Raw genomic sequence first — 15,458 nt, 5'->3', positions numbered from 1 at the left:
TAGGTTTTAACACAAGAAAGGATCATTATGATCATCAAGTGAGTCTGAGCTTTTGTATAAGACAGTCCAAAGAACCTCTCCCAGTGGTTTTTGCAGCTAGCCTACAATGTCTGGTTGAACTAGAGCTTAGGGTTGGAGGTTCTCCTGACTCAAGTTCATCCTTCTTGGTTATTGATAAATCACTTATTTTCTAGGCCTCATGAAAATACTGAAGTCTAAATGCTTTGTCTTCGGCCTGCTGTGAGCTTCCACCAAAAGCAGGTATTAAAGAAAGAGATTCCTGAGGAGGAGGCCCTCCCTTGCCCCATTTCTGACTGCCCAAGTAGAGCAGGTCTATGCTAGCATTATGCACAGTATATTTATGAACATCGAAGTATAAACACTTCCGGCAAAGTGCAGCTTCATATAAGTTAGCCAGTTGGTGTTGTCTCCCTCATTGGCTGTGATTATAAAAAGTGTCTGTTTAAATGGAAAACAAATAAACCAATTCCACCCCTCACCCTTTCCTCTCTGCTGCACATGCATGCTTGGGACACAGGGTTTTTCAAAGACTAAGAGGGCGGATTTTTGTGGGAGTTCTTTGCTAAAATATTGGCAGCACTGGAAGAGATCTCAGTATTGCACTGAAGCTGCTGGCTCTTGAGGTCTGGGATACTGTCTAATCTTTAGTAAGATGGACTAAAACCAGAATCACTTAGATTCCCAACCACCTCCAAATGTTCAGGATTTGTCTAAAGCGAGATCTAGAAGCAAAGTGCCACTAAGGTTTGGTTTTGCACAAACACATCAGTTCTGCTCAGCTCTGTGCTTGTGAGTGGATAGATAATAATTCATATCTTGTATGGGAGAGGACCAGGAACATGGACAAGGTCTTTAAAATGACCCTGTGTGAAGGTGTGCGCGTCCTGGCCTATGGTGTGTTATCGCAGAAGTGCAGTGCGTTTTGTACCATTGGACAGAAGCTAGTCACTAAAACCTCTAAACCTGACTGCTGATACCTCTTCCTCTCTCTGATCAGGAGTATTGGAGGGAGAGGTCTGCTCCCCTCTGGCTTCTACTGTAGATATATGTGGGAGCTCTGTTGTGTGCACCTGCCCTGACCCTCCTCAGCCATCGGGATTCTATTAAAAGCATTTCCCCTAAGAGACAGCAGAATTCATGTTCAGATTGTGAGCTCTTCAACTGAAGGAGTTGTGCCTTTAAGATTCACACCAGCTGCCTTGTTGTCACCCAGCAGTGTGGTGAGCAGGATCCCCGAATCCCTGCTCAGCAAAATGGAAAATGTGAGATGTGATACGGCAGCAGCTGCGGAGGGATGTGAAGACAAAGAATGGGGACTGGAGATCTAGTTTGGAATGAGGGGAGGGCAAAGCCTTCAGACCAATCCCTGTTCTGACAGGAAAGGGTCATGCTACAAACATTAACAGATGGACTGAGACCTGCTACAGCCCAGGGCTCTAAACCTGACTCTGCTCATCCCAGAATTAGGCTTGTTAGCGCCCCCTCCCCCCCTCCAATAACCTTCCCCAGTTGGTTTGTATTGTCTTGCACTGTCTTTTTTTTTTGTACGTGAACAGTTTATGCTGGGCTCTGGTTGGTGTTGTTTTGTGTTCTCACCTAACGGAACGGGCCAGGAGAGAACAGGAGATGCCAACAAAATGTGTTGATGAACTCCTGCCAATATGTGCCTCTCCTACAGAGGTGCCCAGGCTTTGTTGGCAACATGACAGGACCCCCAAGGTTGCTGCTAGTTCTTGTTAATGAGATTAGATTGCTACCGCTCCCATCTTAAAACATGGCTTTGTGGCTCCAGGAGACTATAGGTCCCAGATGTCTGTGCTAGCATCAAGGTGAAGGGTTGCATTCTGGGACCTGTCACCTCTGCGGGCCACTTGCTTGCCATCTTGCAGAAGAGAGTGCTTGCTGCTCTGCTGTAGAACGCTGGGTGCATATGGCCTCCCGAGTCATCAGTGCTCTCTGTAGTTAGCTTTGTGGAATATCCTGCTAGTTGTGTGTGATCTGAATGCGGAGTGTGAGGAAAGAGACTTTGCGGCCTCTTTTTATTTTTTAAATGTTGCATGTTTGAGTTGATCGAAGCTCTCAGCTGTTTGGCTGTTAATTTATGAGAGCAAGCGTAAAGCTGTGAATTGTTTGTTTCTCCTCCGTCCCCCTCTCTTAACACATTTTAATCTCTGCTGAGCTGTCTGCTATCTGCTGGCAAGATGTAGTGGGGAGTGGGGTGTTGCAGCACTTGAGAATCTCTTCTTCCAGGTTTCTGTGTGCAGAAGGCACAGTCCAGCTTTTTATTATTGCACATCAGTGTAAACCAGATGTGCTGTATCTCATTATTTGCCCAGTGCAGTGGAGGAGCCTAGGTTTACAGACTGTCTCTGGTTTCCAGAGCTAGAGCAGAATAGCTACTGCTTTTCAAAAATACGTGTTGTGTTTTCACAGCACAGGAATACATACTGCACCTGAACAACAATCCCAGCAGAGATGTGGCTAGGTTACATCATGCCCCCCACCCACCTGCCCAATCTTATATTACAGGGCTGAAATGAATGATGCCAACCTGGCACCAGTCTATTGCTTTGCGTATTGTGAAAACCAATATGCTGCCGTCGCTAGTTAGGGGCAGAAAAGGGGAACGCTCTGGAGGGGCTGGCCAAGATTTTCAAGAGCAATTCGTAATTTTGTGGTCCCTCTTGAGCGGATTTAAAGGGGCCTGATTTTCGGAGGTTGAGTGCTCAGCACTTTGAGACTCAGGACCCTTTGAGGCCCTTATCTTTTCTGAAAATCTTGGCCTTAGATCCCGGGGGAAAATCCTGCCCCATTGAAGTCAATGGTAAATTGTGCCTTGACTTCCCTGGAGCCAGGATTTGGTCCCAGACTTGTGGGGAGTCCAGAACTGACCAGTCTGGGGAGGAGCAGGGGAGACAATGAGAGCAGGCAGAGGAGAGGGCAGAGATAGGGGCTGATCTCCCTTATCATCACTCTTCCAGGTATGTCTCAGAACCACCAGCATAAATGACAGCCGTTCTCCTGCAGCACACTGCTGTACCCCCCCATTTACTCTGGGGGCAGATGACTACAGGCCCTTCCTGGAGCAATGGCAGTTGGCTAGCAGCCTGGTTTGTGTTGGCATTGAAAGCTTGTGCCCTCTGTGGTATGCCAGGCTTCATTCACTCACTCAGGCAGCCTCGGGGATTCTGGGGCACAATCCCTGGGTGGTTGCTTTTGGCTCACCTGTCTGTGCAACCCCCAGGTAACAGCTGGCTGCACTCACTGCTGCCGCTGGTTGGCTGCCACAGCTCAGACTGACTTGTCAAAATACATCAGTTGTTGCACCCTTTGGGTGGGGCTGAGGATTCTGAGTTTTCGTTTGAGCCTGTGCTTTGTAGCCAATCTTATCCCAGCCTCCGGCTGGTGGAGGTGACCTGCTGTCCCTTTGTGCTGTGCAGGGACCCAGAGCTCAGGCCTGTTACAGCAGAGTAGGATGCTGCGCTAGGGCTGGAAGTCAGCTGTGTCTGCTGGGTCAGGGGCCCCAGGAGTTTGGGACACAGCATGGCATGGGGTCTGGAAGCCTCGGCAGCTTCCTTCTTACTAATTCTCAGTGGAAATCCCCATCTCATTTTCTCTGGTAAGTTATAGTGTGATCCCCTCCTCTGGCACTAATTGAAAGCTGCTGCTTTTGTTCTTTAATCTCAGAGGAAATGTCGTCTTGTCATTCGTGGCTAGTAATCCCCATTTTACAAGGAGAGATCACAGCGACACAGCACTGCCATCCTGCTTCAGATCTGTGGGGCTTCTAGCCTAGGACCCAGCTCTGACTGGGGCCAGTACCAGAAGCTTTGGGGGAAAGTATGAATGGAAACAGTGCACACTTAGCTAAACATATACACAAGCTTCTGCTCCTATTATTGTCACCATCTCTTGTTTTCTCTCCCTTCCCCGCTCCCCATTGTGTCTTGTCCTTATTTAGACTGCAAGCTCCTTAGTGCAAGGACTGTCTTCTCTTGTATGTTGTCCAGCATCCAGTGAGACTGGGCCTCAGTCCTGCCTGGAGGCTCTGCATCCTACTGTAATCAATAGTAATAAATTATATCATAACAGGCTCATGAGAGAGTTTTTTCCCTAATTCCAGGCAGGTAATAGTTTTCTTGTGCCTTGAAGCAGGAGGTTTGATATCCTTTACATATTTTCATTCTAACTAGCATAACAGCAGGTGATATTCTTATTATTCATACAACTGTCTGATGTCTTTTGACTCCTACTAAGCTCTCTGTCTCAATATATTGTGCCAGCAAGTCTCACACGTTAATTATGCATTGTATAAAAAAAATTCCTTTTACCAGTTTTAAGTTTGCTCTGTACTTGCAAATACCTAAGGATATGTATAACCACTTGTGTGAGTATTTCCATTACATTCAATGGTCAAAACCCTGTTGACTTCCGCAGAGACAGGATTTCATGCGGTGGGTCTACCCACAAGAGTAAAGTCATGCACATGTGTAAGTGTTTGCAGGGTTGGAACCTAAGTCTTTCTATGCCTGTCATCAGTTTTGTTGCTGTTCTCTGGACCTTTGCCACTTGTGCTCCTTCCTGAGACAGGGTGACTAGAAGTGAAGTGCAGCTGATACAGCAAGGCTGTAGCATTGCATTTGTGTAGGGATATAGCAGTGTTTCTCAAACTGGGGTCGCCACTTGTGTAGGGAAAGCCCCTGGCGGGCCAGGCTGGTTTGTTTACCCTGCCCCGTCTGCAGGTCCGGCCGATTGCGGCTCCCACTGGCTGTGGTTCGCCGCTGCAGGCCAATGGGAGCTGCTGGAAGTGGCAGTCAGAATGTCCCTCGGCTCGTGCTGCTTCCAGCAGCCCCCATTGGCCTGGAGCAGCGATCCACAGCCAGTGGGAGCTGTGATTGGCTGGACCTGCAGATGGGGCAGGTAAACAAACCGGCCTGGCTGGCCAGGGGTTTTCCCTACACAAGTGGCAACCCCAGTTTGAAAAACACCGGGGTGTAGTATGTCCAGTGTGATCCCTAACTCAGATACCTCATTTGTTCATTTAGCTGCCCAAAGTGATGTCAAGGAACTTTTCCTGTGTGATAACAATTAATGTGCAGCCCATCCCTGGAGCTCTCCCTGCCATCACCTTGCACCTTGAGTTTCATCTGCTGTTGTATTTTTCAGTTTTTAGGGCTTTCTGAATTTCCTCCCAATCTCTTCTCTTCTCTTCTCTTGACACATAATTATTTATGTCATCTGCAAATTTTGCCACCTCATCATTCAACTCTTTTTGCATATAATCAATACATTGATTAGAGAACAGATTGTGGGGACCACTGTTAACCTCCTTCCAGTCTGAAAATGAACAGTTGGTTTCTGTTTTTTCTTTTAACCAATTTCTAATTCATGACAGAACTTTAACTTCATCCCATGGTTGCTCTGGGCTTGTCTACTCAATAGCAGCACAGTTGCGCCTCTGTAGTGTTTCACTGTGGACACAACCTGTGCTGACAGGGGGGGTGGGTTCTCCCATCGGGGTAGGTAACCCCCCTCCCCAGGAGGGAGTAGCTCGGTCGACCTAGCACTTTCTACACCTGGGGTTATGTCGGCTTATCTACATCACTCAGGGGTATGGATTTTTCACACCTCTGAGTGATATATCTGGGTTGACCTAACTTTAAGGCCTTAATTTCCTGAATTGTTTCTTGTGAGGGATTCTCTCTAAGGCTTATTGGAGGTCTAAGCAGTATCTCCTCTGGTTCTCCTTTAGCCACGTTTTTGGCTGACTCCCACAAGAATTCTAGCAGGTTGGATTTTCCTCTGCAGAAACAGAGCTCATTTTTCCTTTGGATCTCGGTCCCTTAGGTGTTTTAAATAAGGCTTCCAGGGCATCCTGGGTTCACCCCAGCACTTTTTCCAAAGACAAGTGACTTTACTGATAGAGTTCATATTTCTTTGGGTAGCTCAGCTATTTCAGTCATAAGTTTCTCTAGAACTCTTGGGTGTGTTGGGCTGGGTGACTTCTTGCTCTTTAGTTATCTTGTTCTAATACCTCTTGACAGCTGATGGTACTTCACATTAGTTACCTCCCCCAAAGCTAGCCTTCAGGTATCTACTCAATATATGTTGAGGTGAATACTGAGGCAAAGCTTCTTTTTATTGTCCTTGTCCTCCTGGATGGGTGCCTGAGGTCCTGCTGACTCAGGCTTCCTGCTTCTGATATGCTTCTTATTTGTATTCATGTCTCTTCTTATCTGCTCTTCCGATTGATTCCCTCTTTGCCCTCCTGTTTTCCAGCTGCATCTCACTTATCTAGTTTGTGGCACTTTGTGTTGGTGATACTTGACCTGAAGTCTCAATTTTTGAAGGATCTCTTCCCGTTGTTGTTCCCTGCCATTCACTCAGCCTCTGTTTTTGGCTGGTTTTTTTTTTTTTTTTTTTTTTTAAGTTTTGTCTCCCTTCTTACTTTAGGGCTGTGCTGTGCTTCGTCCCTGGCCCCTCCTAAAACACACACATGCAAAAAATCGGCAGGCACCGTTTGCCTTTGCAGACTGCTGTTCAAGTGAACACTTGAGCTCTGCAGGAATGTCTGGCTTGGCCCTGTGCACAGTTGCCTGGGTTTGCCCGGCCCTCCCTTTGACCATCTCCTCGTTGGGAAGTCGTTCCTTACATGCAGGCTAAAACCTCCCCTTTGTAATGTCTCCCCACAGCTCCTTATTAGAAGCCTGTTGTGTCACTGCAAACAACTGCTCTCCCTTCTAGGGCGTGGGCACCCTTCACTAACTGGAGGTGGTCAGCATGTTCCCCTCCCCCATCATTGGCACTTAGCCAAGCTATGCTGCACCCAGTGAACTCCTCCATTCATGGGAATCAATTCCTCCAGCCCCAGGTAGACTTGTGTGGCTTTTCTCTGAACTCGCTCCAGTTTGTCAGCATTTTTCTGCTCTCTAATTCTAATCCATTTATTATGGTTTAGAGCAGTGGTTAAAAACCTGTTTACCATTGTGGGCTGCATAAGCAGGTCTCCGTGTTATGTGAGTCACATCCACGCACTGTATATACTACCTCTATGGCCCTGAAGATGTCACATGGGTCGCCGCTGTGTGCTGATTGACACCATGGCTACACTGGTGCTTTACAGCGCTGCAACTTTCTCGCTCACGGGTGTGAAAAAAACACCCTCCTGAGCGCTGCAAGATACAGCGCTGTAAAGCATCAGTGTAAACAGTGCCGAAGCGCTGGGAGTGCGGCTCCCAGCGCTGCAAGCTAAACCCCATGAGGATGTGGAGTACGTGCAGTGCTGGGAGAGTTTTGAGTGTTGCCATACCCTGAGCTGCGTGTGGAGAACCACTGGTTTAGAGGAACAGTTTGCCGCAAAGGGAATGAGCCATCCATGTAACACGCAGAGCCCCAACTTGGAATCATGTTGCCTTGCTGCTGTGATTGCAGAATGGCTGATGGATTTGTTAGCATCAGGAACACAGGCTGATTCCACAGGCCTGGGAAGCTAGGTGCAGCCTGTCTGTTTCCCCTCCCGCTCCCTCCTTGCCCTCAACCAACTCTGGAGCTCAAGACCAGGGCTAGGCAGGGTCCTTGGTTGCCTTGTGCAAACGTATCTGCTGGGTCAGCTGTGCTCTCTGGTAGGGTTGCCTGAATAGGAAGGGCTTGGGACTCCATGGCTGAGTCTCGTCCAGGCAGCTCTTTGCAGCTCTGATGAGGAGATGGCCACGTTTTCTTGGTACAGTTGATACCATCGTAGAGGTAAATATGTAAACATGAGTATTTTTAAAAGCACAGAGTTTCTGCCAGTTTGTGGGTTTTTTAATTCAGCAGAACGATTTGAGCCCTTGATTTGGTGTGAACCTTCCAGAGGTAAAGCCAGCGCTGTCTACCTGAGTCTGCAGAAAGCCTGACACACTAGTGCTGAGAGGTGGGAACTGTACAGCATTCACCTGTTCATCACTACTGGGGCAGAGCCGGAGGCTGTGTGTGTGTGTTTTGAAGGGAAATTAGGTGGAATAAAATCAGCCCACTTCCTAAATCGGCTGATTTTTTCTGCACTTCACCTCCAGGGGCCATTATGTGCATCGGGAGGAGGAGCTCCCTGTGTCAGCAGCTGCATGGGATGCAAACAGCCTCTCTGACTTGTCCTAGTGAGGCGTACAATGAAGTCTAGCTGCCGTGATGCGACTGAAGTTGTTTTACATTAACATTCAGTAAACCAGCATTACCCTGCTTCAGCCCCCAATTCACTCCCCTTCCATCTGGGTTTTATATGCTGATAGTCTCAGTAGCCCCTAAAGTTACAGATCAGTGCTTATCCCTGGCTGGAAACTGGTTGAGTTTGTAGCACACAGAGTGAGAGCTGACCCAATATACTAACTAACAGTGCTCAGTGGTCACTAAAATCAGGTCAGAATTGAAGCAGGTGGCGCGTGGGAAAGTCAGGCTGGTGATCCGAATAATTGTGGCTGAAGCTGTGATACGCCTTGACTTACTGGGGTTATAAAGGAACACTAGACACCACTGGGAATTGGAGCACTTTCCTTTCCAGCCCTGGGCTGCACAAGACCCTGGTCCTTAAATGGTCCCTCAGGCTAGCAGTTCTATTTTGGCACTGGTCCAGGACTTAATATAGAAAGTCCAGGCACTTGGACCAGTGTAATTTTCTCTTGCTGGATGCCTCTCTTGAATTTGATATATTATCATTTGCTCGGAGTCCCTGAGCCAGTCTGCGTGGCAGTGCTCGTTCACAGCGAAATCAGTCTGAATTAATTTGGTGATAAAAGGTTTCATGAGATGCTAGATTGAATGCTCCAGTGAAATCCAGATTGAATATGCCTGCTTTCCTTGCTGCTTCCTAGCAGTTTGTCATTTTTGTTTTTAAACCAATCAGATTTTCCGGGCAAGATCTGTCCTTTATAAGCTCAGGGTTGACTGCACATGTTATGCCTTAGTGGTGAAACCTTGGCTCCATTGGGTCTGTCTACACTGCAATTAAAAACCCGTCTGTGCCAGTTGACTTGGGCTCGTGGGGCTCTGGCTAAGGGGCTGTTTAACTGCAATGTAGATGTTTGGGATCAGACGGGAGCCTGGGCTGTAGGTCCCTGCAAGGTGGGAGGGTCGCAGGGCTCAGGCTCCAGCCTCAGCTTGTCCGAGTCAGCTGGCATGACATTTTAATTGCAATAGAGACATACCCATTGAGGCCAGTGGCAAAACTCCCAATGACTGGGTAGAGTCTGGATTTCATTCTAGATATTTAATGTTTTCTAGTATTTTGTCTTCACGTGTTTTTTTTTTTTAAAAAGACAATACCAATAATTCCATCAAAACCTGGTGAGATGGTTTCCTCTGGAAGGTTTTGATTGTGGTAGCTCAAACAGAAGTTGTGGGCTGGATGGAGGAATTGCTGGGCGAGGTTCCCATCTCCTGTGTTATATTGGAGGTCAATCCCAATGGTCCCTTCTGGCGTTGGAATCTCTGACTCTGTGAGCAGGAGGAGGGAGGCTGCTCTGTACAGAAGTCATTCTTTAGACCGCTGGCACTGGTGATGCAGCTGTCTGCTCAGAGGGAAGGACTGTTACATTTTCAAATGTGTGACTGCACCCTTCTCATGCACGTACAAAGCTCAGCTGTGCAGTCACGAATCCCCAGCATGCGCAAGGCATGAGCGCTGTGGGCACACGTATCAGGTGTACATTTGTTCACTCAATTCCAAAAGCTGAGCTTCTGAGGAGCAGATGGCTTTATTTACCATTTGGTACTTTTCTTACTAAAACCATTCTAAAGAGGATTTGGGGATGCTGCAAGCCAAGTTGGCCCAGAGGTGGGCCATGCAATTTCCTGCTCTGAGCTGCTGCTCTCTTCCCTTCAGTCAGAGCAACAATCATGTGCATTTATAGATAAGTTTAGACTTTCTAGCCACTTTGCAAGAATTAACCAATGAGGATGTGAGGCCCAGAATGCAATGCTGGTCCTGAGGTGCCTGGCTACATTGCAATCTGGGGCTTGTTGTCCCTCTGGGGCCATGCTGCCCTGTATTAATGAGCATCTGCTCCATTTTATGCCACCCGGTGCAGCTAGTAAGAGTCCTTGCAAGCTCTCAGTGTGGCTCTTGGTTGGGCAAATTTGGGACACCTCTGTCTTAAAGGGGCAGTGCAGACTTAGGCAAGGCTCCAGCTTAGAACTGGCTGCTTCCCTGGTTGGTCTGCTGAGTTGTTCCTCTTCCAGCCCACCATGCTAGTTCTTGAGACATGAGGACTCCCATCTGCTGCCTGCCCTCAAGAGAGGAGCAGCAGGACAGAGTGATGCCCGCACCACTCGCTGTGCGTGTCCTGGGTTTGTTGCTGCCTAGCTGTGATGCTGCAGGTGGACGAGAAAGAAACTCTTTTGCATCAGGCCGTCTGAAGAGCTAGTGGGCACAGTTTCGGCTAGTGGTCTCTAATTTGACATGTTTGAGACTTGTTTGGTTTCTGAAGCTGATCACATGTGTACCTGGAGTTCTTGGGAGTAACAATTTTCTTCCCTTGGTTTTATATTGGAGGCAGTTTCATCTAGAGCAGAGGTAGGCAACCTATGGCATGTGTGCCGAAGGCGGCACACAAGCTGATTTTCAGTGGCACCCACACTGCCTGGGTCCTGGCCACCGGTCTGGGCAGCTCTGCATTTTAATTTAATTTTAAATGAAGCTTCTTAAACATTTTAAAAACCTTATTTACTGTACATACAACAATAGTTTAGTTATATATTATAGACTTATAGAAAGAGACCTTCTAAAAACGTTAAAATGTATTACTGGCATGTGAAACCTTAAATTCGAGTGACTAAATGAAGACTCGGCACAGCACTTCTGAAAGGTCGCCGACCCCTGATCTAGAGAAATACCTGCATGCTATACTTGGACACTGGGAAGGGTGGGGGTGGGGGTTGGACTGCTGTACTCTGTACTGCACGGTTCCAGCTCCTGCCCTTTGTTATACTTCTAATAACAATAGCTATATAAGGCTTTCCAAAGGTGGGTAAGCATCCCTGTGATACAGCTTTTCATTACATGATTGCATACTGCTGCTCAATCCGCACTGCTCCCCAGGACTGTTTGCTGAGTGTAATTGGATGCAATCGCAGCCCCAGCGACTCTTAACAATGCAGGTCTCTTGCTAAAAGGCAGCTTCATTGCTAAGGATCCTTTCTCCAAACACGTCTCCCACAAGGCCGCTCTGCCCCCTGGAACTCGCTGTTCCAGAGAGCTCACTGTGTGTTCTTCCTTTCCAAACAGCAATGGCATTTCTACCCTGGTGCTCTGATCCAGAATAGCCCCTGGGAACAGTCAAAAGCCCAGTGAGTGGGAGCCAGTTGTATGGGTCGTTTTGGCACAAAGATTTTCTTTTCGGTTTTTAATGCCAGTGTGTACCTGCAGTGGCATGCATCTTGCCCCGATGGCTTGGCATGGTGCTTTCTCCGATTGCTGGCTCCGACAAGTGGCAAGGGGTGATTAACCTGGCACAAAACGCACCTGGAATCGTGAGCTGGATTGAATTTCTCTCCTTTGGCATTTCAGGAGTTCTCATTTCATTTGGTTGTTTGTTCTCCCTGCACTCTGAGGAGCAGCTGGGTTAGCCTTGCTGGAAGGTAATCCTGGATTGCCTGGCTGATAGACTCTATTTGCCAGCAACAGTGACTGGTCCCCATAGCCGCCCAGTATCATAAGCATAAATCCCAATTCTGAACCTTAGCGTCCAAAATGTGGATGCCTGGCATAAATCCTCTAAGCTTAATTACCAGCTTAGATCTGATAGCGCTGCCACCAGCCAGATTTTCAGTCTCTGACGCCCTCTGGTCTCCCCAAACCTTCCCTGGGGGGACCCCAAGACTCAGATGCCCTGAGTCTTACAACACAGGGAAATAACCCACTTCCCATCCTGCTCTTTACCTCCTCCCAGATTTTTTCCCGCCCTGGGTACACTAGGAGATTACTGTACTTAAACTCCTTGAATACAAAACAGAGAGGACAATTTACCTTCCCCCCTCCTTCTTTTCCCTCCCACCAGTTCCCTGGTGAGCTGCAGGCTCAATCCCCTTGAGTCCCCACTAGGAAAAAAATCCAACAGGTCTTAAAAGAAAACTTTATATAAAAAGAAAGAAAAAGACATAAAAATGTTCTCTGTATCAAGGTTGACAATACACAGGGTCAATTTTTCTTAAAAAAAATGAATAAACAGCCTTATTCAAAAAGATATCCAATTTAAAACATTCCAGCAAACTACACACATGTAAATACAAAAAAAACCCAAAAAACAAATAAGCCTATTGTTTTTCTACCTTTGTACTTACACTTGGAAACAGAAGATTAGAGAAGCCTGGAGATAGAAATCACTCTCATAGCCGAGAGAACACAGAACACAAAGACACACACCCAGAAGTTCCCTCCCTTGAGGTTTGAAAAATCTTGTTTCCTGATAGGTCCTCTGGTCAGGTATGTGGTTCCCTTTGTTAACCCTTTACAGGTAAAAGAAACATTAACCCTTAGCTATCTGTTTATGACACCCAGCTTCAGGACTCTGCCTGAGTCTCAGCCTTCTGGATGTTCCTGGGCCAGGCTTTTGGCAGGCTGGGAGCCACAGGCGCCAGGCTTGTCGGTGCGGGAGGAAGATGGGTGCTGACTGAACAGGTCACAAAGAAGGCTCTTGGAGAGTCTTCCCGTTGGGCAGATTCATGCCATGTTTCACTGGCAATGAGCTTGAAATGGAAGAAATTTGTGGCTGGCCTCCTATTTAATATGCATCTTGGACACCACAAGTCTCAGGAATGCAAGTAGCCTCTGCTCAGAGAAATGGAGCATGGCATGCTAGGACCTGTAGTCTGCAGAGCACTCCTGTGTCATTATGTATGTACTTAGCACCAGCAATGTGCTGCCCAGCACATAGACACTCCTTGCCCCAGGGCTCTTCCCATCAGGGCAGCCATGGGACATGGAGCAGAACTCTGGGCCACATTCGTTCACCCAGTGCCTTGTTCTGTTGTTACTGTGGTGAAATTCCCCGCATGAAGGGGGCGGTGTGGCCAGGGCCCTGGGCTGGGAGGCAGGAGGTGGGCTCTGTTAATCACCCTGGGTAAATCATGTGCCTTGGTGACCCTGCCTTGCCCTTTGTGTTGTCCTTTGCACCTTTGTAAAATGCCACCAGAGCAGGAGTCTCCACTCACCTCCTTTGACTAGCTGAAAATGGCTTCAGAAGGTGGGAGGCAGGGAAGACTTGGGACCTGCTCCCTGGGCCTCTGTTTCCCCATCTGTGAATGGGGTTCAGAGCCGAGCTCTGGGATACCCGGTGGAAGGGCTGTGTACATGCTATGGGTCTCTGGGGTGGCGGCTGAGGGGTTTGCATCGTATAACTTAGCAAATTCAACAACTGAAGTGAGGGGGAGAGTGCTGTGTGAGTGCTTCCTGATGGCAGATCGAGCTGGTGCCCTGGGAGAAGATGCCATGTTTTATCATCTGAGTTGACATGTAGGCTGAGACAGGCCTGCTAAGCCATTGTTCGTGTCCCCTTTTCATGCTGGCTCAATCAAAAGGCTTTCTAATGGGTGCTGTCCCATGACTGGCTTTCTGCGGCTGATCACAGCAAGTGACTCATTGGCCTGGAAAAACAAAGGACTTTATATCCCTGCTCCCACCCCCAAAATCCACTCAGTAAAAGCCTGAGGGTTTCAGGGAAGGAGTGTGACCTGCAGAGGAACGGCAGAGACCTGCTGTCTGCGGTGGAGTCCTGCAGCTGGGGCAGCCAGGAGTGCCAGCTGGTGCGAGCGCTCTCTAGAGCCGGCGATGGGTAATAAATGGAGGAAGCCCAAAGGCAGGAGTTCCCTTCTCTCCTAGGGTTGTGTGCTGCCATCTGGATGGGAATTGTGGAACCTGTCGGGGAGGGACGCTGCATTACCATCTCTCTGCCCTCGGACCTGTCGGTCTGGGGAGGGACTTAGCCCCTCCCAGCTGGCCCAGGCTTTCTTGCCACATCCCGCACCGGATTCCTTGCCTGCTTGGTTGTTCCTGTGGCACCAGACAGTGATGTTCCCAGTGCAGGATTCTGAGCTTCCAGTGGGATGAGGCAGGAGAAGCTGGGCTGGGGACCCAGGACACTGTGGAATAGGGATGGGAAGAGCTGCTATATTAGCCTTCTCTCCCCCTCCGTTTGCTCCCACGTGGGAATCCTGCTCAGACCAAATCTGTACTGGAGATGACTGGTGTCTGTATTCTGTGCACAATAAGGCCTTTTCTCTCGCCTGGCCGCTTGGGAATCCCTAGCACCATAAATACTGAAAGCACTTCTTACATATGTGGCAGGGAGGGAGCTGACTAAGGACTAGCCTAGTCCTGGGGAGAAAGGTGCTCAGGCAGAGCAGTGGCAGGGCTTGTCCCAGGCCATGCAGCCAGCCAGGTTCCTAAGGAATCTAAGCGTATGACTGTGCACCCCTGCAGTGCGCTATGCTTGTGTCAAGTCAGCCATTTGCAGGTGCAGTCACTCGCCTGGTGTGAAGCCCTGGACTCTGCATGCGTCAGGAGGTCCGTGAATATCTGAGCCAGTGAACCAAGACCGCCTCTTGGGAGCTCCTGGCTCCCTGTCCTGAGCTCAGTCTGCTAGGCAGTACTGTCCCTGAGCTTTTCCTTAGCAAAGGAGGCCCCGTTGCTTGAGGGCTCAGAAGGAGATGCCTGGTGCTGCCTTGCCAGGGGCAGAGTGGAGCTGCGGGGGCACTCCTGAGACAGAGGGGAGTCAGACACGCTGTACTGACCTCTAGAGGTTTAGCCGAGGTCTCCGCTTAGCAGAGATCCCTTCCTGGGACGCGCGCACAATCTGCTTTTTAACCTTTCACTTTGGTGTTAATGTTGCTTGGTGTTGGCTCCTTTGCCATAAGGCGCCAGGCCTCCTTCTGCAAAGCTATTGCCTCCTGGAGGGGCGTCAGGGCTGCGAGTTCACCTGAGACTGACTGACTGTGTCCAAAAGGACAGCCCAGCACCATGGCCTGATTTCTTTTCCAGCTTGGGGGAAATGGAGGGCTGGTAAATGTCCCACTATCTCCCCCCAGGTGTGGATGTGCCTCTCTGCATGGCAATGAAACCCCAGAAACTGAATGGGGCTGCAGACCCGGACAGGTCCTGCTGCTGCTGTGATCCCCCTCTGACCATGGCTCATGACCCTTTGTGCTGGGGTGTGTTCCAAGAACACTCATAGGCAGCTGGGCTGGGCTGAGGACCCTTCACTGGGCTGGGTCAGAGGTTGGAGCGCAGTGCAGTCTCTCTGTGAATCGCTGCAGGGCTGCCTGCTGCGTTGCTGATCTCTTCCTTGTCAACCTGCATTGCTCTTGTTTTAGCTGCTGCTTCTGTCTGTGTTTCGCCTGTCCACACCCCCTCCTTCCTTTTTATTTCACTGTAAATATTTGCGGCCCCTTGTTGCACCTCCCCCTCTGTC

The 15,458-nt window shown here is 48.9% G+C and overlaps 2 protein-coding genes across 4 annotated transcripts in view; both read left to right on the top strand.

The window, feature by feature from the left end:
- Nucleotides 1-15,458, top strand: part of MTCL2 (microtubule crosslinking factor 2) — a 92,817-nt gene that overhangs the window by 3,185 nt on the left and 74,174 nt on the right. The window contains exon 2 of one of the 3 annotated variants that reach the window (XM_032789295.2): nt 195-261. The exons of the other annotated variants lie outside the window; for them this stretch is intronic. Coding sequence (XP_032645186.1) covers nt 220-261 — 42 coding nt within the window. The 5' untranslated portion in view covers nt 195-219. The remainder of the gene's footprint in view (nt 1-194; nt 262-15,458) is intronic. 3 annotated transcript variants of the gene reach the window in all.
- SAMHD1 (SAM and HD domain containing deoxynucleoside triphosphate triphosphohydrolase 1) overlaps nt 1-15,458 on the top strand; it is a 268,902-nt gene that overhangs the window by 208,210 nt on the left and 45,234 nt on the right. The gene's annotated exons all lie outside the window — the stretch shown is intronic.

The sequence above is a fragment of the Chelonoidis abingdonii genome, chromosome 14 (assembly GCF_003597395.2).
Source record: "Chelonoidis abingdonii isolate Lonesome George chromosome 14, CheloAbing_2.0, whole genome shotgun sequence".
In the NCBI taxonomy this organism is placed as follows: domain Eukaryota; kingdom Metazoa; phylum Chordata; order Testudines; family Testudinidae; genus Chelonoidis; species Chelonoidis abingdonii.
Note: the sequence above shows the minus strand (reverse complement) of the source record. Positions and strands in the feature narration are given on the sequence as shown.